Source organism: Cibotium barometz, chromosome 34 (assembly GCF_041138505.1).
Source record: "Cibotium barometz isolate CiBa-2024 chromosome 34, ASM4113850v1, whole genome shotgun sequence".
NCBI classification, from domain to species: domain Eukaryota; kingdom Viridiplantae; phylum Streptophyta; class Polypodiopsida; order Cyatheales; family Cibotiaceae; genus Cibotium; species Cibotium barometz.
Window position 1 is genome coordinate 17,641,929 of NC_141079.1, and position 27,662 is coordinate 17,669,590.

The 27,662-nt window shown below is 38.8% G+C and overlaps 1 protein-coding gene across 1 annotated transcript in view; it reads left to right on the forward strand.

Annotated features, from left to right (window-relative positions):
• Positions 1-3,673, forward strand: part of LOC147618740 (LOW PSII ACCUMULATION-like protein) — a 42,562-nt gene extending 38,889 nt beyond the window's left edge. The window contains exons 2-4 of the mRNA XM_086773788.1: positions 2,484-3,092; positions 3,167-3,217; positions 3,304-3,673. Of these exons, the coding sequence (XP_086629914.1) occupies positions 2,484-3,092; positions 3,167-3,217; positions 3,304-3,442 (799 nt within the window). The 3' untranslated portion in view covers positions 3,443-3,673. The remainder of the gene's footprint in view (positions 1-2,483; positions 3,093-3,166; positions 3,218-3,303) is intronic.
• Positions 3,674-27,662: the final 23,989 nt, after the last annotated feature.

The following is a 27,662-nucleotide window of genomic DNA, read 5'->3' on the forward strand; positions in this document are numbered from 1 at the left end:
CTTCACCCATTTCCATCTTCATCGTCTTCTCTCATGGTCCCCTTTTGGCTTGAGTGGGGGGGTGTGACAAAATAGGCCCAAAAGGGGCGGCAAAAAGGGCCCAACAAGGCCCTCTATATTCACCTTACAAAGGCCTAAAAAGACCTTTTCTCCAGGTCAGCCAAGCTGGCCAATAGGGCCAGCGAACCTGGCTTTTTGAGGGGCCAGAACTATATAAGCTCCACGCTGCCCCTCCTATCAACGCAATCATCTACACATCATCATCGAGCATCCAAGACTCTGTCTCGCTACCCTACTCCCTGCCTGCCTTGTGCGTAGCTCCATGTATCTCCATCGACAGCATACTTGCGTTTTGCAGGTCTTGCTCGGCACACTGCTCTTGTGCAGCCCTGCGTTTGCAGCCCTCTACATCACTCGGAGTGCTACCGCTGTCCTTGACGTGAGCCTTCGTCACCGACCGTGCTTCAACTCCGACTTCGTCCTTGCTTCGCCGGTCTGCTTCCTCATAGTCACTTCATCAATACCTCACACAGAGGCCCTCTTGTACTGGATTACATTCACCATTTTACATATCTTCATTCATCCATTCCATGAAGGATGGTTTCTTCTGCATGTGTGTAGATTACCGGGCTTTAAACAAGCTTACCATCAAGAACTGGTTTCCAATCCCACGCATAGATGACATCCTCGATAAGCGTAATGGATCTGCATATTTTAGTCTCGCATGAGTGGATTATCACCAGGTGCTGTGTTGATGGGGGGAGAGTCGTGTGGAAACACATTGGTTCTTGACTCGAGCCTTTGTTCTTGGCTGGTCATTGGGCCCCATGAAGAGGTCACGCATGGATATCAATAGCTGGTGGTGTGAAGATTTATGTGGATTCTTCCGCTCTACATTCGCATACTCGATCATGTTTATCTTCTATGTGTCGGCCTGCACATACATGCCTACGTACGGATGCTAGTGGAGTGTGGATGCATCTAGGTGACAAGCTACCGGGGATTGGGGGAGTGAGGGACTTCTCGCCTGAGCTTTGAAACTTGACATTGGCATCCATGTTTGGTATCTGTTTTCATTGCATAAAGTGTCATTGAAAATCCACCATTTATTGCCCATGAAGCTTGTATTCAAAAAATCCTTGATAATACATATATTGCAAGGGGGTTTGGCCCTTTCTAGCCCTATCCGAGTGTCATTTAATTTTCAGCATTGCTATCTTGTTTTGTGTTGTGCTATTTCATATTGCTTATTAGTGTTGATAGCTTAATTGTGTGTCAAGATTGTGCTCAAACCCGACCAAGGATATTTCATTGGTATCAAAGCCTAGGATCTTTCTCGATCTTTCTCCATTTCTTTGTGGAAGACATCCTATCTTGCATACACTAATTGTTAGTGCTTTAAGCATTATGGCTAGTCATATAGGTAGTGATGAGAATGCTCACTCAAGTAGGCAACAAACTCATGGTGAGCAAGCTTATGATGTACTATGCAAAAGGCATGTAGATGAAAGAAGCCATGCTAAAAATGTGTCATGTATTCCGTGGTGATTGTGCACACGAGGGACAGCTGTCCTGTGGTAAAGGGTAAGACCATGTTGATTATGTATATAAGAGAGAGCCGTCCCGTGGTAAAGAGAAGATGCAGACACTACACTGATGAGCAAGATGCTATGCATGTTGAGATGGAAAATCTTAGGAGGCAGCTTCGTGATAAGGATGTCCAGTTGAAGAGTTTACAAGAGGATCTATGTGTAAAGTAGGTATTGGATGCACAAAGGCATTCTTCTTTGGCCAATGATGCCATGGAGAGTGTTGCATTGGAATTGGGTGTCAAAAACCAAGAGAGATGGCTTTCTCTTTTCTTTTAAACAATGGAGATGTAATGGAGGGTGTGCTTATGTTTAAGAAGCCACCTTGTTTGAGCCCTCGTGGAACGGCTCCTACAAAGCTGAAATATGCAATTCACCGTGAGGGAGAAGAGGTGACAGTAACCTCTCACCGTGCTTCTGCTCCCTATTGTACTCCATCCCATAGATATGCCTCTTCACTTTATACCATCCATCATAGGGAACCGACTCATGTCTTGGTATCCACTAGGATGGAACCGGAGCATTACAATTCTCGTGTAGATAAAGGCAAAAGGAGGCCGGAAATAGAGGAAGTGGATGCCCACCACAAGAAGAAGACTAGAGAATTTATGGCAGAAGACATATCTGTAAAGTTTGAAAACTATCATGGTGAGTTTGACTCCATCGAGGTCTCCCAGTTTGAGATTTCTTTTCATGAGAGAGAGACTTAAAAGATTAAAGCTCAGACATGTAGGACTGTACATGAAAGGTACTGTTGCGCATTGGCAGTTCGTGGAGAAGCTTTTGCGACACCACTACCACATGGGCTGAATTTCTCTCTCACACACACACGAGAGAGAGAGAGAGAGAGAGAGAGAGAGAAAGAGTTTAATTGAATTGAATTCATGTCACCAGCTCTGCAGCAAGGATCAGAAGTGAGGTCATTTCTCCTTTCAGATCAGTACGAATGTTCTTCTACTTGGCATTCATAGCAAGTGGCAGTATTGGGGCTCTGATCTCCCTTCCACGGTTAATTGCTGCTCTAGCACATGCTCCAAATGCACCTCCTGCCACGGAGGTTTTCACTGGGTTGGCAATAGATTTGGTTGCAGTTTTGGTTTTTGCAATCTTGTATAGGGTAGATTTGAAAGCAAGAGACTTGCAGATAGCCAAACTATCAAGAGAGGAAACTTTAGCTGGACTGAAAATAGAGTTGAGAAACAAAAAAGTGATATCAATAGGACAGATGAGAGGTGTTGCCCGTCTTGTCATTGTGGCAGGTCCAGCCTCCCACCTTGAGGAAGCTTGCAGACGTAGTGAGCCTTACTTTTCAGGTCTGGTGGAAAGAGGGGTTCTAGTAGTTTCTTTCGCCACAGATGGTCAAGTCCCGAATTTGCGATTCTCTGCAGATGGTGCTTTAAATCTCAAGGAAAGTGAGGCTGGAGGGTCTTCCAATCTGGCGACAGAGGTTCGTGTAGAGAAGCTATGGAGGGGATCACCTATCTACACAGGTGAATGGGCCAGGTAAGTTTTCTTCACCTGTTGATGTTTGTAAATCGTCAGTGCTTTCATGTTGTAAAAATTGTCCTGGTTGGCAGGTGGCTGAGGGAGCAAAAGCAGCTTGCAAATGTGCCAGATGATTCTCCAGTGTAAGTTTATTTCTGAAGAAGCTCATTTTCTATCTTGATGAAATGCTCTGTAATCAACAACTTTAAATGTGTTTTTGTATGTATAGATATCTATCCCTTCGTTTAGATGGGCGAGTCCGAGGGAGTGGCAAGGGCCTTCCACCCTGGGGTGCGTTTGTGGCCCAGCTACCTCCCTTAAAAGGTATATGGAATGGTGTGCTGGATGGTATGGACGGCAGAATTTGAGGTCCAGAAGGCACAAGACAGTTGGGATCCCAAGTTTTGCTTCTTTTCAACACTAGTACGGTTAAGCAACACCTTATTGCATTTTGTGTACTGGCAAGCTCTTCAACAAGTTATTGATGAAGATGGAACATGACGAGACCCTCCCTAGTTTGATACCCACTGTGATATTTTTTAGCAGTCAGGCGATTGTATGTATCTATCTATTCTATTAAGCACAAGTTTGTCCCTCTACCATGTGTCACTCTCTCTAGCCATCTCCCCTTTCACGTGGCCACATGAGAGGAGGGAGTAAACCAAGGGAGAAAGGGGAGAGATTCATGTTGTCCTTTTCTCAAATTTGAATTTTCTCGTCTCATGTCATTTCAATTTTTGAAAGGAGAGCTATCCCTTCGCATCTAATGGTTTTCTTGTAGAAAAAATAGGGGCCTCTTAAAAGGTGAGCTTCATGATGAAAACTTCAACGTGGAGGTCTCTCTTTCTTTCTTTGTCTCATTGTAAAAGAAAGACAAAAGACATTGTATATAATATACACTTATTTAAGAGATGGAAAAATCACCATGACAGCTTGCATGTATTTAGGATGCTAATCACATACGAATCCATAGTGTCTAAGTGATTTAGCCTCTCACCAAGAGGATGGAAATAGCCTTCCACAAGTCCAAAGGACCAAAAGGTCAAAGAGATCAAAAGGTGTCAAAAAGATATCATGGTAATTAAAAATGTACCAAGTATATAGGCCATGTGCCTTTTTTACCACGTGTGCTTTAGTCTCTCACCAAGAGGATGGAAATAGCCTTTCATAAGTTCTAAGCCCAAAAGATCAAAGATATCAAAAGGTGTCAAAAAGGATAATCAAAAGGTACTAAGTATATAGGCCATGTGCCTTTTATCCCACACGTATAAAGATGTCTCAAGCCCATGTGCTTAGAACCATGCCCATGTGCATGTGCATTGTAAGTTGTTGCTTTATTATATAAAGCATCCTCTTCTATAATGATTTCGTCCTTAAAATTGAAGGGTGGTCATATACAAAGTAGACACACAAAAGGTTACATACAAAAACCAAAATCAACCGTAATTGGATGTTGACGTTGAAGTAAATGGATGCAAGAAACATGACTCGTGTAATGTTGACATCGAAGTTGCATGATCCTTGGAATCACATGAAAAGAAGTTGCGTCGAAGACGAGACTAAGGATATGACCACCTGGATTGAAAGGAAATCCAAGCCAACCAGAATCAGAACTAATGGCTCTCCAACTGTCTAGGTCAAATGAAAAATGTAGGAGACCAATATGATGATGAATCTAACTATACTCTCGCTTGGATCAAAAGGAAATTCGTAGCATATGAACTCCAATACAATGGCTTTGTAATGATTTGGATCAAAAGGAAAGGATAAGAAACCACTGGCAATGATAATGCTAGCCATGTATCCTCTAGGATCAAGTGGATAGGCATTGTATACATCATGGACTCCCAAAGCCGATGGCTCCCGTGTTGAAAGGAAAGCTCTAATCTGAGGGAAAGCTCACTAGCTCATCCTCACAATCGTAGTGTGAATCTAACACTGAAGATATCTACCAAATGAGCTTGAAACTTGTGGTGGTCTTAATGTCAAATATTCTTGGCACAAAAGAACCATTGTGTAGGCCAAGACTAGGGTGTGTTGTAAGTGCATTTGAATGTCATACCACATAATTATCTACCATGCATCTCAAGTGGCATATGATAAACCCAAAAATGAATGTCTCGGCTTCAAAGAAAATAGGATTGTATCAAAAATCATGGAAGCCAAAGCAATATATCTCATCGTCGACATTATGCAAGAACAAATGTGAACCAATACTATCATCCATTGTATCAATGTGTGTATGGACATGATCCAAACCATGCACCAAACCTATAAGGAATCACCCACAAAATCACTAACCATGAAATCTCCAAGGTTAGTGAAGTCATCCTCATTAGTATGGTCTATCTCTCTCAACACTGGATCTAAGAAAATGTTTAAATTAAATGCAAAATTCTCTAGATCCATATATATAATCTTGCCTTCCCTATGAGGTCTCACCACAGTAAAGTCATCACTAACATGCATAATGTCTGACTGCTCAAATATATGTATTGTATCAACACAAATGATGCCAGGTAAGCTATGAGAGCTAGTAGTGGTGATATCATGAATGTACCCACATGTGAAAGTCCTAACAGAATAGCGAGACACATTTAACACTAGAGACTAAGGCCTATGCTCATAGGTATCTCGTGATTCTTCATGTAAAGTATCACTAACCTTGTGAGTACTAATGGATGTAATTGATGCATTAGTAATTAAATGCTAGTCTACATGATCATCAGCCAATGCATCCCTATGATCCCCAAGAAGGTAGGTGGGCCTAGGTGTATCAACACTCAAAATGCTCGATGCCATCCTTGCCCTTGTCGAGATCATGCCCACATGATCTAGCTCACACACATCACTCTCACATACATCATCATGTGTATATGTGTCCATGTCATTGTTTGCATATGTGTCAATATCATCATATAAAAGTGTTACTTTTATCATATTTGGATTTCATGTATAGAGGTATGCATAAAAGATTATTATTTTAATATAAAAGTGTTACTTTTATCATATTGGATTTCATGCATAGAGGTATGCATAAAAGATATTCTTTTTATACTAAAAGTGTGATTTTCATCATAAATGGATTTTATGCATAACTTAGATGCATAAGAGAAATTCTTTTATTCTAAAAGTGTAATTCTTACCAAATTGAATTTATGCATAAGAAGATGCATAAAAGATTGATTTTTAATTCAAAGTGTCATTCTCATCTAAATTGAATTTATGCATAGGAAGATGCATAAAAGAATGGAAGTGTCAATTCTCATCCAAATTGAATTTATGCATAGGAAGATGCATAAAAGATGGATTTTTAATTCAAAAGTGTCAATTTTCATCTAAATTGAATTTATGCATAGGAAGATGCATAAAAGATGAATTTTTTAATTCAAAAGTGTCAATTCTCATCTAAATTAAGTTTATGCATAAGAAGATGCATAAAAGATTGAATTTTAATTCAAAAGTGTCATTTTCATTTAAAATGAATTTATGCATAGGAAGATGCATAAAAGATTGATTTTTATTTCGAAAGTGTTAGTCTCCTTAAATGGAATTTATGCATTAAAAAAATGTGTAGAGAAATCTTATATCAAATATAAGAATTCTCTTGTTTTCTATATATAGATATAGGAAGTGATAGGATGTGATAAAAGGTGTATGGGATGTGAGAGCCTGATGAATTTCTATACGTAGAAGCTCATACAAATGCCTCTATGCATAGATGACTCAGTATATATAAGCTCATGCATAGAGGCTTATGCATAGAACCTCATGAGTTTCTATGCATAGATTTTCTACATGCATGAGTTCTATGCATAGAAGCTCAGTATATATAAGCTCACGCATAGAGGCTTATACATAGAGACTCATGTGTTTCTATGCATAGAGGCGTATACATGAAATTCTATGCATAGATCCTCTATACGCATGAGTTCTATGCATAGAGCCTCATGAGTTTCTATGCATAGAAGCTTAGTACATATAAGCTCATGCAAAGAGGCTTATGCATAGAGCCTCATGATTTTATATACATAGCTCTAGGCTTATACATGAGCTTGTATGCAAAGATCCTCTATATGCATGAGTTTTATGCATAGATCCTCATGAGTTTCTATGCATAGAAGCTCATGCAAATGCCTCATGAGCTTCCATGCCTTGGTGTCATTTTTACTAATTACATGGCTCCAAATCATTGATGCCACATTAGTAAAGATGTGTATTGAATCCAAAAGATGATATATTTCTAACTTAATCTAATATGGTAGTCGATAGAGGATAAAGTACCTTTTCATGCCTAAGGGTAGTATGTCTCCATCTCTCATCCCAATATCCATCTCTCCACATTACCTCCATTGGCTTAGAAGGAGGCACTTCATATGCATAGAAGCTCATGTACACATGTTTATGCATAGAGCTTCATGATTTTCTACGCATAGAGGCTTATGCATGAGCTGCGCATGTGTGTGATATATCAATATCATCATGTGTGTGTGTGTGTGTGTGTGATATATCATCATGTGTATGAGTATATAATACATCATCATCAAGATCCATATCGATGTAATTCACACCATCATAAACATAATCATGGCAGCTCAAGAGTGTAGGAAACATGTACAAGTTACCAAAAGAAGACTCGTCCCTTGCGAACAAGGCGGAATCATCTGTGTCGAGGTAACCAAGCAATGAGTTGATGAAGTCTCCATGTGCGGACCAACTAGACCAACTGGCACATATATCCACCTCATTGAAAGAGTGCTTTGTGACTAGGTAACATACCTTCAAGCTCAAACATCCAACAATGGCATGAGTATGCCACCTCGTCATAGCATGAAGTTGGTGAATGAGGGTCTAGAGGTCTAAGCCTGGAAGTACAAAAAGTATGTGATTGCGACAAAAAGATATGTGAACCATGACACAAAATGGAAACTCAAAATATTGAGCGTAGAGCCATGAAATACGCTCATGAAGTCAATGCATGAGAGATCCTCCTAAGATCAAGATCTGAGATGGTAACATAGTGATGTTGATGAGGATGAGGATGAGGATGATGATGTGTAGTGTGTTGGTCATAAGAAGGATAGAGGTAATAAGAATAACCTATGGTTGTATATGAACACCACCCAAGACACTCGAAGTGTGTGAAAACACCACACCAATCATAAAATGTGTGAACAAGGCCCCCAAAGTGCGCCCATTATGCACAAGGTGTGTGGACAAGGCTAGCAATGCACAAAAAAATCACAACACTTATGAATAACCTCCACAAAACACAAACGTGTGAACAGTCCTCACAAAGCCCCTAAAATGCTTGGTTTGTTTGAGATGTGTGAAGAGGTTAAAAGGGTTAGGTATGACAAAAGCGCAAAAAGTGGATAAGGTTGTGAAAGAAACCCTAAATTTGATGGTAATAGGCCTCTATTTTTTTTCCCTCTCAAAAAATTCTGCGTTTCCCTTTTCCTCGAGCTGCTGGTGGCTCCTGTGTACTTCTTCTTCTAATACTTGGTTGCTTCTCACAAGCGATGGTGGATCCTTTGTGTTCCTTCTTCTTCTTCCCATGATGTTGCTTCTCATAAGTGATGGCGGATCCTCGATGCCATCTTCTTCTTCCCACGTTGTTGCCCGGTTGCGTCTCACAAGTGATGGCGAATCCTCTGTGCCTTCTTCTTCCCATGCTGCTGCCCGACTTCTTCTCACAAGCGATGGAAGATCCTCTTTTTCTCTATAGCTTGAGATCTTGGAGGATGAAATGACGCATTGTGCTTTCTTGATGCCCTTGTTTGCGTTCAACGTGCGAGTCTAGTTCGCAACGTTTGTGAGCTTGAAACATGATTCTACTTGCCTAGCTCTTCAAGAGCGATATGGCCTCTTTGATTCAGAAAACGGTCTTACTTGTAGATAAGAACTGCTGAAACGAACAAGTAGTCTTACTTAGAAAAGCGCAAGGTTGAACGGGATATCACCTTTGATATTGTATTCTCTGTGCATGATGGCGGCGCCACACGGTGTGCAAAGGGAATGATTTCGTCGGGCGGATGGATGGTCAACCTTGTATCTTACACATGAAATTTTATCATGGTAACCCTAAACACTACTTGCAATGACCCATATTGATAGAGACGTGGTTATGTCCATACACCATGATTTAAGACTTTAATTGCTATCCTCTTGGCCATTATATATATATATATATATATGGTACATGTATCTATATATATACGTATATATATATTTATATATATATATATGTGTATGATTATGTATATATATCTATATATATATATATGTGTGTGTGTGTGTGTGTGTATGATTATGTATATGTATATATATGTATATATATATATATATATATAGCATCTGTGGTGTGCTTAAGGTTAAGATTTGGGAGTGTTCTCTCTCTTTCTCTCTCTCTCTCTCTAATCTTGTAATGCTAATTTCTTCAACTTTCTTTTTTCTTTTATCCACAGCATTATTCTGAGTGTTCACACTCTCATGTCTCAAGCATCTTGACCATGGACGTATAGTGCTACTTTTAGACTCTGCTGGCTCAAACATAAAAATAGAACTTGTTTGTGGCAAGTCCACATGCACATTAGTATCAACGGAATCAATGACACCCTCAACCTTTGCCTTGTACCAACTAGCAAGTTCATCAAACACCACATCTTGTGAGATAACCACTTGTCTAGTATGTAGATTGTAACATTTATATGCCTTGCCATCCTGTGCATACCCAACAAAACTCTATATAGATACACATATATATATACACACACACACACACACACACACACATATATATATATACATATATATATATAGAAACACCTTTGAAAACATCTATATAGGCTATTGATGAGAACAGCCATGCAATTAAAATTATTTTTTTCAAACTAATAAGATTTGTGTTGTCTATTCAAGTTTACAAGCTAAACATCTTTTGTGTTCCCTCATTGTATACTCCACTAAGTTTACAGTTAAACTGATGAATGCATCTAGTTGCATTTACCAAGAGTTGAAACCTCTAGTACTGTACCAGCTTGTTGTTGATAATACATTGTTATACTGCACTTGAAGTAATGCTCTATTATGTGATGGCAGATTCTCTGTGCCTTACTCTCCATAGTCTGAGATCATGGAGGATCAATTGACGGCTAAGTTTTGTGTGATACGCAAGAGCTAAGGCATTGTGCTTTTGCGATATTTTTTTAATGTCCTTGTTTGCGGTCAATTTGTGAGTCTCGTCTGCAGTGTTTGTGAGCTTGAAGCACGATTCTACTTGCCTAGCTCTTTGATTGAGAAAACAGTCGTACTTGTAGGTAATAACTGCTGAAACAAACAGGCGATCTTACTTAGAAAAGTCTAAGGTTGAATGGGATATCACCTTTGATATTGTATTCTCTATGCACGATGGCGGCGCCACACAGTGTGCCAAGGAAATGATTTGGTTGGATGGATGGTCAGCCTTGTACCTTACACATGGAATTATATCAGAGTAATCCTAAAACTTACTTGCAAAGACCCGTTAACATACTATTGATAGAGAAGTGATCATGTCCATACACCATGATTCAAGGCTTTAATTACTGTCCTCTTGGTCTGCTATTCACATGGTCACCATGGCCATTATATATATATATATATGTATATATATGTATGTATGTTTCTCTTGAAAACACCTATGCAAGCCATTGATGAGAACATAGTTTTGCGATTAAAGTCATGTTTCCCAAACTAGCAAGATCTTTGTTGTCGATTCAAGTTCACCATGTGAACATCTTTTGTGTTCCCTTATTGCTTACTGCACCAAGTTTATAGTTAAACTAATAAATGCATCTTGTTGCATCAATGAAGAGTTTGAAACCTCTGTTATTGTACCATCTTGTTGTTGATAATACATTGTTATACTATACTTTAAGTAATGCTATGTAATGTGATGGTAGATCGTCTATGCCTTCTTCTCCATAGTTTGAGATCTTGGAGGATCAAATGACGGCTAGAAATCAATCTTACTTGATAAGTGAAATGGAGTGACCATAAGCTGAGATTTGGACTAACATGTAATTAGCAAGAAATCATACTCAATGCTCAAGTGATTTAGCTTCACCAAAGGATGGAAATAACCTTCCATAGTCCAAATTATGGTAGCTCTAGGCTCCAATGCAAATTCCAAAAGTCATATGATCAAAGGGTACAATAGTAGTTCATAAATCCCCTTTTTATACTTGAGCCCATAACCAAGGTCCTAGACCTAATCTAAAGTTGTTGTTTCATTACAAACCATTCTCTTATAAATGATTTCATCTTCAAAATCAAGGGGTGGTCATGCAAAAATCAAACATATACCAAAGGCTATCTATGAAAGCCAAAAATCATGACCAAGGCATTGTCATGGAAGGCCCAACTACCATAACATGAGGAGTATGATCCCTAGGGTCAAATGGAAAGGATGAGGGCCTTTCATCGATGATGAAGCTAAGCAATGTCCCACTTGGATCAAGGGGAAAGTGTGAGACACTATTGTCGATTGAAAGTAGCTAAATATCCCCCAAGGTTAAAAGTAAAGTGCAAGTAGCCAATGTCGATGATGAAGTTAGGTATGAATCCTTCTATGTGAAACGGATAGATATGGCACACATCACGAACCTTTGATGTCGAGGTAGTAGCTCTTGGGTGGAAGGAAAAACTTGTATAAGTTCATCCTCATGACCATAACGCAAATCTAACAAGTGTCCGTCGAGTGTGACCATCACTGGTCAGAATGTGGAATGGTCTTGGTGCTAAAGAATCATTGTGTAGAGCCAAGACAAAAGCATGTCACAGGTGCATCTGAGTGTCTTGCCACATAATCATTTACCATACGTCTCAAGTGGCATAGTGTCACCAATTGACCGACCATTTGGTCCATCTCCAGATTTGTGTTTCGTTCACTTAAGGCCAGGCCGGTGTCTCATGTGAAGGGGCCAGTATTTTGCATAACATGGACGGGAGCCAGACTTGTGCCACCCGTGTGTTAGCAAGATGGTGTCGTATTGATGGGAGCCAGACTGGTGCCACCCGTGTATGACCTGGATTGTGTTCTATCCATAGGATTGTTACGCCATGGAAGAGCCGATATTTGTGCCGTGTCTTGCCTATGGGACTGTCACTCCATAGGGAGGCTCGTGCCTGGATCTGTGTCTTACCTATGGGACTGTCACTCCATAAGGAAGATCGGGATTTATGTTTTCTGTCGTGCCATCATTGTGCCCGACTGAAATGTTTAGTACTTGTTCCATGAATGGGAGATATGTCCATGATACTGTTTGCACATGCATTCATGTTTGCATGCCTGGAACTGTCTTCGCGTGACTTGTATTCTTGTGTTTGCCTATTTGACGTCCCACTTATACTGAGCGGGGGCACCTGCCAGTGAGTCGTGAAGTTTGCTCTGTCTTCTGACGAGTTTTGTTGCGTGTGAACAGGTGATAAGTGTATTCCATTTGTTTGTTTTATGGCATTATTTCTAACCTTTGTTTTTATAAGATTGCAAGTTCACACCCCCGTTAATGAGTGGGCGGCCTCCCCAATACTTCATGGTGTCCTTTTTCTAGGGTGGGCACCCTTTATGGGCACCCACACTTGGGCCATGGTGGGGAGAGAAGCTCTCCCTTAACCGTGTGTGATGATGGGTGCATGGTCACCTAACAACCCTCCCTTAGAAGCCTTTGAACTGGCCGCCCCCCATGCAAAGGGAGAGTCGGCCAGCTGTTCGTGGCTCGGCCACCTTTGCCCAGGCGACTCTCTCTATGCTTACCCACAGGCGACTGTTCCTGCTCTTGCTCCCAGGCACCACCCTCTCTGACCTTGCAGATGGCTACGCATAGGTCCTCCTTCTTTAGCCCGCAGCAGGCGGCTGTGCCCAGGCGCGCCGACCTTCTTCTTTACCTTGCAGGCGGCTGCGCACAGGTCTCACCTCTCTTGCCAGCAGACGGCTGCGCCCAGGCGCCACCCTCTCTTGCTTGCAGATGGCTGCGCACAGGCCCTCCTTCTTTTGCCCGCACAGGCGGCTGTGCCCAGGTGTCCTTCTCTAGCCCCTATGCAGCTGCTCTCAGCGCCTCTGATACTTGTTCTTCCACTAGCGAGCTACAGGCGACTCTCTCACTTGCGGGCTAGCAACAACAGCAGTAATAGACTTCTCCTTTCATACGTGGGTGCCTAGTACTTCTGAAGGCCATATCCATTATTTTACAAGGTAAGTGGATTGAGATTTAAGCAAAGGTCTTTGGTGTAAATCTTACTCTCTGCTGCTAACACCCGTTCGGTGTCGGGGTAGTCCAAGCTTCTAGAGAACCACGGTCCATGGGTGCCGAGATCGGGAGAGCCAGGCATTAGTACGGGAGCGCTTGTTTGTGCGTGGTCTTGGAACACCAGTGGGGCGCTCTCTGCGGATTCCAGTGAAGGCACAGGACCGTAAAGATTAGACTTCTTCAAGTGGATTGCTCTCCTTCGAACGTGTACTTCAAGTCTCTTGTTTGGTAACTGTATTCATCTCAGTTGTACATGGACATCATCTGGTTCATTGAACCCATGGAGCATTGTATCACTTAAATACTCCCAATAATATATCATATATTGAGGGGGGGTCGGTCCGTTCCGGCCCCAGTGCTGGTGTCCATTGATCATCATTTCATTTCATTTCAGTTGTCCATTTATATTGTGATATTTAAGTTGTGCTATTACCCGTGTGGGTGTCCAACGGACTCTATTCCCACTTGACGGGATCGGTTTCACATAGAATGCACTCAAAGATGAATATCCTGAATTCAAAGAACATAGGATCATGTACACACCCACCATTCTCGAGGTCGGTCTCATGTAGAATCAAATGGGAACCCATGCCATCATCCCACATAGCTCCACTCGAAAAGTCAAAGGCATAATCCACTGTATCTATATGTGCATGAGTGTGATCTGACCCATGAACTATATCCTCATGTGCAAGACACTTTAGGTGTGTGAAACCCAGCCTTGGTTGCACACGCACGCAAATAAGAAAGGAAGAGAGTGTAGCCTTTGAATAAGAGCTGGTTGCTATGTGGTGTGCTACAACACGATGGTGCTCTTTGCAGTTACGCTTGCACACATTGGGCCCACTTGTGAACGAGGGTTGCACCTACACTTATGATGAGCCATACTTTAATGTTTCGATGTTGACTAGATTTCTTGGCTTCTAGTGAGAAAGGAAAAACCATGCCACTCTACTTGAGCAACAAAAGACTAACAATCCGTTGCAAGCTTGATCACAATCAAATACCTAGAATTTTTTTTAAAACTCAATGATCACCATTCCAGTAGAGATTTTGCACTCTATGAAAGACAAGCCTTGTTACACTCTTTGTAGAGACTTAGATCCCCTAAGCTTGATGGCTTTAAGAGAATAGGCTTCTTTGTTCTTTGGAAACAGTATTATTCTTTGTTTAAAGGTCTTCTTCAAATCTTTCAACCCTTAATCAAACTTGAATATGTCTTTCCTTGTATATGTTCAACAATGTGTTTGCAGTTCTCACAATGATGCATATTCTTACACTACCTTGTTGTCCATTTCTATTATGCTTGTTTGCTATGGCCTTGTGGTGTATAGAGCACATTGCCTTACACTAGTGGACTGGGTCCAATTTCCACTAGGACCATACTTGCAAACAGAGTATTAGCAAACTAACTTTCTGAATTTCTGCACTTGAAATGGTTAAACTTGCACTTTTTTGCATTAATTACTCATCAACATGCTCTCTGCATAATAGTGGTGCGTAGATTTTGCTTCAAGATTTGATTTTAACACAATAAACTTTGCATAATTTATAAACTACTCTGATCCACATTGCAGATCTGCCAACAGCATAATACTCTACACTATAATCTTTAATTATGCATTGATCTTGAAATAGATCTTCACTGTTCTTCAACTTTGCACTTAAATGTACTTGAATCTACTCAATATTCTGCATACTTCTTGAAACTACACCAAGATTATGTATAGCAACCTTAAAACTGCATCAAATTTCTGGACAACAACCTTCGTTTTGTAATATTCCTTAGAAGTCAAAGATTTGGTAATCTATGGTTTCAATCTTCAAGAAATAGGAGCTCTACAGATTAATCTTTGAAAAAGTATGCCCTGTAAGCAAGATAAGAAATCACTTAAGAAATCAAGATCAAGAACTTCAAGAAATCAAACAGTAAAATGGATTAGGATTCTAAAAACAATGATTAATATAAATTTAAAAGTGATTAATATAAATTTCATTGTTAATTTTCTTAAATAAAAAATAGCAAATTTAAAAACTATAAAAAGGAATTTAAAAAATAATTAATACTAATCATGATAAAAAATGCATTTAAAAAATTAGATTAACAGTAATTCAAAAATGATTATTATTAATTGTGATTAAGAAAATGCATTCTGAAAAATTAGATTTATAGTAATTTAAAAATATTTATCACTAATTATCATCAAGAAAATGCATTCTAAAAATTAGATTAAGAACAATCTGAAAATGATTAATCTCCTAATCAAAGCATCAAGATCTAAGCTAAGAGCTTTGATACCAATTGAAATGGAGTGACCTAAGTTGAGATTTGGAATAAATCATTATATTGATTAACATGCAATTAGCAAGAAATCATACACACAATGCTTAAGTGATATAGCCTTCCATAGATTAAAGTATGATACCTTTAGGCTCCAATGTAAATTTCAAAAATCATATGGTCAAAAGGTACAGTAGTAGTCCATGAGTCCTCTTATACTTGAGTCCATGACCAAGGTCTTGGACCTGATCTAAAGTTATTTCTTCATTACAATAAGAAATGTTAAAACGAACAAGCGGTCTTACATAGAAAAGTGTAAGGTTGAACGGAATATCGCCTTTAATATTGTATTCTTTGTGTGCAACTGCGGCACCACACAATCTGCCAAGGGAATAAATCATTATGTTGATTAACATGCAATTAGCAAGAAACCATACACAATGCTTAAGTGATATAGCCTTCCATAGATTAAAGTATGATACCTTTAGGCTTCAATGTAAATTTCAAAAATCATATGGTCAAAAGGTATAGTAGTAGTCCATGAGTCCTCTTTTATACTTGAGTCCATGACCAAGGTCTTGGGGACCTAATCTAAAGTTATTTCTTCATTACAATAAGAAATGTTAAAACGAACAAGCGGTCTTACGTAGAAAAGTGTAAGGTTGAACGGAATATCGCCTTTAATATTGTATTCTTTGTGTGCAATGGCGGCACCACACAATCTGCCAAGGGAATGATTTCATCGGCGGATGGATGGTTAGCCTTGTATGTTACACATGAAATTATATCATAGTAACCTTAAACACTACTTTTGCAAAGACTCATTAACATACTATTGACTCATTAACATACTATTGATAGAGAAGTGGTCGTGTCCATACACCATGATTTAAGGCTTTATTGCTACCTTCTCTGTTTGTCTATTCACAAGTGTAAAGAATCTGAAAATGGGATTCATCATGGTGATAGACATAGATTAAGCAACATAATTAAGGTGGATTAAACTACACTAAAAACTCCACGAGAGAGAGAGAGAGAGAGAGAGAGAGAGAGAGAGAGAGAGAGAGAGAGAGAGAGAGAGAGAGAGAGATTGCACACTCAAGACTCAATCCTGTTGCATATCACCAATGAACCATACAATGATATAGGCCCTCTAGCCTTATTCCACTTTATATATCATCCAAGTGGCAACTCCTTTTTCACTCTTTTGGTCAACACACACACACCATGCAATATTTCATATGGCATTCTTATCTTGCCACAATATCGTGCATCTCTAAGGTGCTTTCCCACATACATGAAAAGATGCAGGGGAGAAGAGAGCTTGAGCTCTTGCAAGCACACACACACTCATAAAACCCTAAAAGAGAACACACAAGGTGAGAGGATGAAAATCTTCTTCTTCTTCACACAACACTCAACACACCATATACAAAGATAAGAGTACACACAATATGAAAAGGTACTCAACCAAATACATACTAGGGTTCTCTATAGTGTGAACCCAACTAAATGAGCTGGCGCTATAACTATGCCAGTCTCTAGAATGGCTGTCACACAGCCTGTCATTCCACTGGTGGCCGCACATCACCCATGATCTCACCAACCATGCCAGTGGTGTAAGTGTGGGGTCTATCCCCCAGGCGGGTTATCAGTGTCTAGTGCCTCACCACTAGATGAGCTCGATATCTCAACACTCCCCCTCGAGCTCAACTCCATCTCATGTACACCAAGCAAAGCCCTGAATCTGCGGAGCTTCTCAGTACCCAATGCTTTGGTGAAGATGTCAGCGACTTGATCCTGTGTGCTGACATAAACAAGGTCAACGTCTCCTGCCAGAACCTTCTCTCTGACAAAATGGTAGTGGACCTCTATATGCTTCGTGTGCGAGCATGAAAAACTGGGTTCCTGGCCAACTGTATACTGCTAATGTTGTCATAGAAAATGATAACTTGTCTATCCACTGCTAGACCCAAATCTGCAAGTAGCTTTCTCAACCAAGCTACCTCACATGCTGCCATAGCAGCACCTCTGTACTCGGCCTTTGTACTGGATAGAGCAACCGTAGGCTGCTTCTTGCTGCTCCAAGTCACAGCAGCACTCCCCAAAGAAAACATGAAGCCATTAGTAGATCTTCTATCTGAGTGGGTTTAATGAGATGCGGTAGAGTCTGCACCTTTCATCACATAAGACTAGATAAAGATAAGCAAGGTACTCCTTCCACTTTGAGTACATGCATAGTCATTAGTGAATATCTCTATGATCTTCCAAAGGCGATTCTTAAAGGCTGTACACATTAAGCATTGGAAGGTGGCATGAGCATTAAGCATTGGAAGGTCGCATGGGCATTAGTCAAGCCAAATGGCATGACCAATGCATAGGTTCCCTTAAGTGTTGGCTGGGTTGATCATCACTTGGTTATAGCCAAAGAAGCCATCCAAAAAGCTATAAGCTTCTGTGTTGAGTGACTGTTTCTAGCAGGTACGATCTCGAAACTGTGGTGGCATTAACCTTTTTGAGGTTAACACATGCTCTAAGCTTTCCATTCTTTTTGGGAACAATCAATATCGATAACATCAATGTGCTTAATTTCATACACAAATCCCATATCGATGAGCTTGTCTAGTTCTTCTTTGTACATTTGATCATACTTGGGATTCATGTTGTAGGCTCCTTGTTTGGATGGTTTTGTGCCTTAATGTAGAGGGATGGTGTGTTTTGCCACTTTCAAAGGAATTTCCTTCATGTTATTGTATATTTCTAGGTGTGATAAACACATCTTGAAATTCCTTGAGCAAGGTTATCAATTCTTCTTCTTGCTTAGGGGTGAGGTCCTTAGCAATCAACATTAGCTTGAAGCTCAGCAAACTCTTTGAGTTTCATTTCCTTCTCTGCCCCTCGACCTTAACCTTATTGAGCTTGAGTCTGGAAGTTTGACAGAGCTTGGTTTGCTTAGAGCTCATGGGCTCCTCGCCACTTTATAGACCACCATCTTGGTCTATAAAAGTGACCTTGTTTAAGTTTTCTTCCCACTATCGAGTTTCATGTGAATTTATAGCCTCAAGATGGCAAAGCTAGTGAAGAGATCCATCTCCTGGGGGGGAGAAGATATTTCTTAGGCTTTCTATGTAGCTTCCTCTTTCTTGACCTAGTGATTGTGGGCAACACACGGTTTATCCTTCTATGAAGGAGTCCTTGTGTTTATTGGCTAACATTACCCCATGCGTGACAACTTCTTCAAGCCATATTTTTGTACCGTGCAATGTGCTTCATGTAAAATGATTATGGGAAATCTTTAAGCTTACGACTTGTGCAATGTCAAAAGATAGTCAAACACCAAGCTTACGACTTGTGCAATGTTGGTGATATACATTTAGGCTAGAAAATTAGCTTAGACTAGCTTACTTATTAGACCCCCGATAGCTAGGCATTATACTATAAATGAGTCTTTTATATAAGACATTTTGATTAATTATAAGACACATAATCCCATTCTCACAATAGAGTTTGACTCTTCTTTCTCTTGTGATTAAAGTTACTTGTATGCTTTTCTCTTTGCCAAACTCCTTTGTTGGTGAGACAACAAAGGAGGCAAGGTTGAGGACCCTAGCTCTCCACAAGGGAGAGTTACCTACTAAGAGTGGCTTGAGGTGTAAATTGGTAGGACCCTAGCTCTCCACAAGGGAGAGTTACCTACTAAGAGTGGCTTGAGGTGTAAATTGGTAGGACCCTTGCATACTTCTCTCCTTCTTTCTATCTTGCAAGGCTTGAGTGTTCCCTCTCGTGAACATCTTTGGCACCCTTTGCTGGGGAAATGTTTTTATTATGACTCCCTTACTATACTTTGCATTTGGAGCATTGGCTTAGCCTAGTTGGAGTGAAAATTCACTAGTTTTAACTTTTTTGTTGTTGATTTTTTATGGTTTATTTTGCTTACCTTAATGCGCTGGAGCAAGGAGCAACTCTCCGAGGTCGAGTTGCATGGCAATAAGTAAGTTTCCAATCCAATCTCATTTGATTTTGGTTAATTCCTTCTTACATTTGTAATTTTCTAAGTTTTTATTCATTTTAAGACTTAATCTCACCATTAATCTTTGTATAAAAACTATTAGGTTACATTGTGCACATCATTAGATAGGGTAGGGAAAGCTAAAGCATGCTATAAAATACAAAATCCAAAAACATGCACCATTAAGGAGAAATCAGAGGGAAAAATCTAGATTTTTAGACCAAAACACTTAAAACTACTCTCTGGTTTTCTTGCATACAATTCTTGATTGGGCCTAGGTATGCACGTTCCCAAGATGGAATGCATGTTCACAAGTCTGACAAGGAAGATCTGCATAATATTCTCATTAAGGAAGGCTTAGAAAATATTATCCACCACATAATGATAAAAACGGTTGAAAATTGACCATCGCATGGTCCTGATTTCCGCCATTACAAGTGGTAGACCTATCAGAATTTCGTATACATACGTGCCAAAGTGAGAATGCATGTTCTCACTTATGAATGCACGTTCACAAGTCCACATCCACTTACTTAGCCATGCACATTCACATCTCGGAATGTGCGTTTACAAATCGTACCTACTATAGCCATGCATGATGCTTCTAGTTTCCTATGCATGTTCCTAACTGTGCTGGCCACACATGATGCTTCTAGTTTCCTATGCATGTTCCTAACTATGCTGGCCATGCACTTACCAACTCTCTTGCTATGTATGTATCTACTCAAAACACATGTTCTCTACTTCTTGTGAATGTACATGTGTTCATAAGTCTAATAGAGATAAAAACCTAAAATTTTAACTTAATCCAGAATATCCAAGACCATCTACTGGACTTGTGTCAATAGGGAAAGTGCTCTAAGTTGATTACCCTTATATGAACACAAGGTTAGGTAAGATTTTTGGAATCAATCCCATGCTTGAGGAGAGTGTCTCAAATGACATCTGATCAAGAGCACCTTCTCAAGAGGAATCTCTGCATACGTCAGAATCCCTGAGACCTCACAACAACAACTCTAGAAAATTGTGCATTCGAGCGATAGCAATCATGCTAGCTTGAGTGAGGTCTATTCTTGGGAACCTATTTTCTTTAGAGACACATATGGACCAAGAAGTTAGAGTGCCTAACTCCCCTACAATGACAAAGGAGTTTTGTAAATGTCATTAGAAACATTATCACAGAGGTGGCCCAACTAAACGGGAGTTAAAGATTCATTACTTAGTACAACACAAGGGAGAGACTGTCTCCTAGAAAGACCACGCATGAAGGCATCCACTCCCAATATGGATCCTAACTAGTACGGCTTAGGGGTGAGAAGCATCAACACTATAGAGGAAGGACTAATCCTTCCTAGAACCATAATTGGAATGGTTGGCTAAGAGAGCGGTTACATCTGCAACTATTGAATCAGCTAGCTCACATAACACAAACCTAGTGTTTGAAATAGCTTGGAGACCCACTGTTCCATCTATCTTTGTTGCATAAGACCTGAGTACGAGTAGTGCAAGGGGAGTTACATTCAACATGACCATAGAGGCCCAACAACCACTCATGCCACTAGGGCTGAAGAGTCGACCCAAGTTGCCAGATACACAACTATGGGAGCTTGAGTAGGGAGCTCCAGACTAGACTGGACTCTTGGAGGAGCCACAATAGTACAAACCGGCCTTGCATAGCTAGTGTTTAACGATGGTAGTTGTAGAATCTGCAAATGTGCTAGCCATTCCAATGGTAACTTTTCAAACCCATGGCCTCAAGGATAAGGCAAACACCTAGCACCCACAGCCTCACCTGTTACCTTTACCTCCATCTACACCACTATCCTTTACTCTAACCACTAAGGATATCTTGAGGATAGCATCCAAAATAGGGAGGGGGATAGCAATGGAGCTAGCAAAGCAACACCACCAACACTGGCTGAAGGAAGGACAAAACCCCAGACACCAAAACACTATTAAATCCATGTAAATCACAGAATTAATGCCCAAGTTCAATGGGACAAGAGACTCCATTATGCACCTAGAAGTGTTTGATCAAATGTGCACCATGTGTGGTTGACTTGATGACCTTATTTGGGTGAGTGCCTTTGGGTGCCTTACCATGGAAGGAAAGGCAAGTCAGTGGTTCTGATTGTAAGCCCATTCCTATTGGTCAAATGCTCGGCTAACGATCAGAACCACCTGAAGCATATGGAACAAACCAAAAGATAAGGCTGACTTTGACTCCCTGAAGACTACTTTCACAATTGGGTCCTCTCGCCAAGGAACCTGATGGAACCTAGAGACGATCAACTTTACCATGTCAAGGAGTAAGAGAAAGAATCAATGAAAGACTATATGAATAGAGTGAGATACCTTCACACATGTGATGCTTGGCCAATGACAAATTCTGTATTGAGGAAAAAAGCAAGCTAGAAGTAGCTAAAGACTTGGTAAGAGCATGCCAAACATAAATGGAGGTTGAACCTCCAGTAGTCCCCACTATTGGATGCCAATGCAGAGACTAGTTTCACCTTGCTCAAGAGAAGACCAAGGATCCATTCCACAACCCAAGAAAACTGTGGGATCCCTCTGCCCCCTCCGCGCACCGGATTCTCGGTAGCTGATAGCGGAAGCAGCCCCTCATGTGCGGGGCAGGGTTTCTCATTCGGGGCCTCGCCCACCACGAATGTCCGGGCACGAGACTAGGCTGGTGGTCACTCCGAAAACCGAAACCGAAAAAAATTCCCATGCCCGGAAAGCGGGGACGATTCCACCTTTTTGAATTTTTCTTGACGAGTTTTCTAACGAGATCAAAATCTAAACTATCCTCCACCTGAATAAACCAGATAGAAGGAAACTATCACTGATATAATTTGATCATCTGAGCAATTCAATGCTTTTTTCCTAATCAAGATTAGGCACAGCCGTTGATCCACTCAATCGAGAATTTTATCAGGGAATTAACTATCTACTCGAATCCTAGCGTAATCCTAAGATTTTTCAGTTTGATTATTAAAACTCCACTGATTCCAGCCTAACCCCATCCGGCCCATGGGTTAGCCACCACCCTACCACTGGAATCGGTAGATCCAAACAAGTGCTCACCCACCCATAATTGAAATGCCTTTCTTAACTTTAGCTTTAGAAAACAGATACGCACACACTCCTCTTTAAAACTAAAAAAAAAATCCATTAACAAACAATTTACTGGTTACACATGTCATACTTCAAAATTTCCATTGAGTCTTTGTTTCTCACAAAACAGTATCACTCTGGACTCTCCGTTGAGACCAGCGAGTCAACAACGAGATCCAGTGAGATTACAATAACATTGGTCTGTCATACAATATCTTCCTCGACATACGAATGGGTGTCCTTGGCAACACGAGCCCGTGCATCGCCTGGTCAGAACCCTCCAAGATCCTCCTTAGGTGTCCTGGCACTTCACTCAGGGACCGCTTCGTCGGCCCTCGCCCATCGTACCGGAAGCGCACCATTGCCGCGTGAGCTGTCCCTCGAACACTCCTCACCAGCTGTTGCAACCGAACTTCCCTTAGATAAACATAAATGCCAAATGCTCCCTCCAGCAGTCTGGCGCAAGACAGTCTTTTAAGAAAACAGGGTTTCTATGCAAGTTTATAGTTTTGATTTTGTTTGAATACCATGAATAAATCTTAAATCCGTATCCCAATACTTCTAGATCCAGGTCTGAATTCCAAACAGAATCCCTCGAATTCTGTTAACTTGATCCTCAGATCAAAATCAAAAGTCTTAACTAGTTTCAGATTCGGTGGGTGTTTTGAGTGCATTTTTCCTGAACTGATCACATCGTCATTGACGAATGAATTTGGTCTTGGTCAATAGTCTGAATCAGAGTTTAGGTCTGGAAAGGTTCTTCCCAAATTATCTTTCTCGAAAGGTACTATTTTAATTTCTCTTTTTCTAAATTTCTTTCGACGAATATTTGCTTACAGATTTCTAAAACATGGATTTCTTAAGAGGAATAAAATAATCATTTATCTCGATCCCTGACTTCGATAGTTTAATTGAATTTTCTCATTACCATCTTAGTGAATATGAAATGGTTGAATTTTCTCTCACATATTATCTACCTATTCATTTTTCCAATTCATACGAAATTTAAATAGAGGATTGAAGAGAACCTTTATTTAATTATAAAGATTCAATATGCATCTAATTATGCATAAAATCTGATTTTGATAAAAGTCACACTTTTATCATCATAAAAAAATCATTTATGGTGAAAATCACTCTTTTAATAAAAAAATATCTTTTATGCATCCATTTATGCATAAAAACCATTTATGATGAAAATCACACTTTTAATATAAAAAATATCTTTTATGCATATGTTTATGCATAAAAATCATTTATGATAAAAGTAACACTTTTATAATAATAAAAATTATCTTTTATGCATACTTCTATGCATGAAAATCAAATATGATAAAAGTAACACTTTTATAATAAAATAATTTATCTTTTATGCATACTTCTATGCATGAAAATCAAATATGATAAAAGTAATACTTTTATAATTAAAAAAATTATCTTTTATGCATACTTCTATGCATGAAAATCAAATATGATAAAAGTAATACTTTTATAATTAAAAAAATTATCTTTTATGCATACCTCTATGCATGAAAATCAATTATGATAAAAGTAACACTTTTATGATAAAAAAATTTATCTTTTATGCATACTTCTATGCATGAAATTCAATTATGATAAAAGTAACACTTTTATAATAAAAAAATTATCTTTTATGCATACTTCTATGCATGAAAATCAAATATGATAAAAGTAACACTTTTATAATTAAAAAAATAATCTTTTATGCATACTTCTATGCATAAAAATCAAATATGATAAAAGTAACACTTTTATAATTAAAAAAATTATCTTTTATGCATACCTCTATGCATGAAAATCAATTATGATAAAAGTAACACTTTTATAATTAAAAAAAATATCTTTTATGCATACTTCTATGCATGAAATTCAATTATGATAAAAGTAACACTTTTATAATAAAAAAATTATCTTTCATCCATACTTCTATGCATGAAATTTAATTACGATAAAAGTAACACTTTTATAATAAAAAAGTTATCTTTTATGCATACTTCTATGCATGAAAATCAAAAATGATAAAAGTAACACTTTTATAATTAAAAAAATAATCTTTTATGCATACTTCTATGCATAAAAATCAAATATGGTAAAAGTAACACTTTTATAATTTAAAAAAATATCTTTTATGCATACTTCTATGCATGAAAATCAAATATGATAAAAGTAACACTTTTATAAAAAAAAATTTTATCTTTTATGCATACTTCTATGCATAATATTCAATTATGATAAAAGTAACACTTTTATAATAAAAAAGTTATCTTTTATGCATACTTCTATGCATGAAAATCAAATATGATAAAAGTAACACTTTCATAATAAAAAAAATCTTTTATGCATACTTCTATGCATGAAAATCAAATATGATAAAAGTAACACTTTTATAATAAAAAGAATTATCTTTTATGCATACCTCTATGCATGAAAATCAATTATGATAAAAGTAACACTTTTATAATTTAAAAAATAATCTTTTATGCATACTTCTATGCATAAAAATCAAATATGATAAAAGTAACACTTTTAAAAAAAATTATCTTTTATGCGTACCTCTATGCATGAAAATCAATTATGATAAAAGTAACACTTTTATAATAAAAAAATATCTTTTATACAAATAATCAAAATGCATCTTCTATGCATGAAAATGGCACTTTAGAATATAGAAATCATAAGGATTACTCTTTTAGACTAATGAAAGATAATACTTATTTCTAAATTTTTGAAAAATTTTACCATAACCTCCTTTGTATGGCTGATCATTTTTCAATTTTAAGACTCTAAAATTAATTAGAAATGCATCAAGAGTATTTAAATCATTCTAAAGTAACATTTTTCTACTTATTTAAGAGAAACATTATGAAAAACTTGATTTTATTCATTTAACATTCACCTAGAATAGAGAATGGTTGGATTTACTAGAGAAGAGAGGGGAATGCCTTTTTGTAATAAGGCATAACATCATTTGCAATTTTAGAGAAGACATAAAGCATAAAAAACCATAAAAAACCATGAAAACCATAAAATAAGTGGAAAAAGAGAAGAATCACCAACTTACTAATAACTTTGAGAGCTTTCCTTTGGCTTGATGGTTTGAGGGTTCAACTCTTGTTTGAGACAAGAGTGGCCACCAATCTTCTAGAAGAAGGAAGGTCAAAAACTAATGAATTATGAGTACAATTCACTGTTTTTGGCACTTGGGAGAGACAGGGTAACAGTGCAAAATACTATTAAGTTTAAACAAAGGGGAGGGCTTATATTTATAGGAAAAAGTGAGCTTCTAACCAAGCCAACTAATTCTAGAATTTTCCAGATCAGTTTGGTCAATTTTTGATCATTTTTAGGTCAGTTTTACTCACTTTTTGGATCTAGTTGAAACAAGAGAGAGGAGAGATAAAAATATCCCATTATTTGGGAGTTTAAAACTCATTCAAGCATGTGAAATAGGCGCCTCCTTCATGAGGGAAATTCCCCCATGTAGAGGTGTCAAAAATGCATCATTTCACCTAAATATCTCTCTTTTTTAACTATTAACCTTGTCCTTAGTCAACTCTTCATCTTATGTGAGTATTTACTCATTTTTGGGAGATTTTTCTTTTATTTCTCCATTTATCTCCTCCCTACATTTGGATGAATCTTATTGGTCCATAGGAACCTTAATTTAAAATTTTAAAAAAATCTTCACCCCCAGGATAATGCCTCTTGAACAGATTATACTTAATTTCTAATGCACCTGCTGAAAATCTTTTTGAACTTCTGTTTCAGGGGAAGTTATTTTAATAAGATGAGATATTTTTTAATCCAAAAATATTTAAAAACTGAGTTACCACTCTCTAGAAGATTTTCTCTCTGTAGGCCAAAACTGGTAGAAACAAGATCTTTTATATTTCTGAAGAGGGATTTGATTACAGGGGAAGATGCTGGACATCTTGAGAGGCTGGGGAGGAATCTTACATTCTCTCCTACTTGAGAAACGCGAGATGTCCTCATCTCGCAAACTGGGGGTAATCCCGCACAACAGATCGGCTTCATTCTCCCAGGTGGCATCTTCAAAAGGATAGAACTTCCATTTTACCAATAATTCTCTGAGAATTCTGTTCCTGAGTATCTTTTCTCGAACATCGAGAATTTCTTCAGGTTGAAGTTCCATCTGCCCTTGGGTTGAAGAGGTTAGGATTTCATCATCAAGCACATGATTTGGGCTTGGCACATATTTCTTGAGAAGGCTTACATGAAATACATTATGAACCTTGAGATGAGGAGGCAGAAGAAGCTCGTAGGCTAAGTCACCTACTTTCTTTGTAATCAGATATGGCCCACAATATCTGGGGGATAACTTCTTGTACTTCCCAAGAGATAGAGAACTTCTTTTGGGTCGTACTCGAATGAAGACCATATCGGCTTCTTTGAATTTTGTCTGTCCTCTTCTTATCTGCATATTGCTTCTATCTATCCTGGGCAGCTTTTATATCTTTACGAATTGACTGCATCTGCTGCTTCATGCCGTCAAGCATCTGTCTAGACATCTCGACCCTAATCAATGGGTCGGACCAAGTTAATGGAGTTAAGCAATCTTGTCCATACAGAGCTTTAAAAGGGCTCATCCCAATACTTCTGTGATAAGAAGCATTGTAGGCGAACTCGACTAGGTGTAGATAGCTTAGCCACTTCTTGGGTTCCCTGCCCCACAGCATGACTGAAGTATATCTTCGATTACTTGGTTTATCCTTTCAGTTTGACCATCGGTCTCAGGGTGATAAGCTGTGTTGAGATCCAAGAAAGTTCCCACTGCTTCGAAAAATGCAGTCCAGAACCTTGAAGTAAACTTGGGATCTCGATCACTTACTATTCTCTTGGGTAGGCCATGC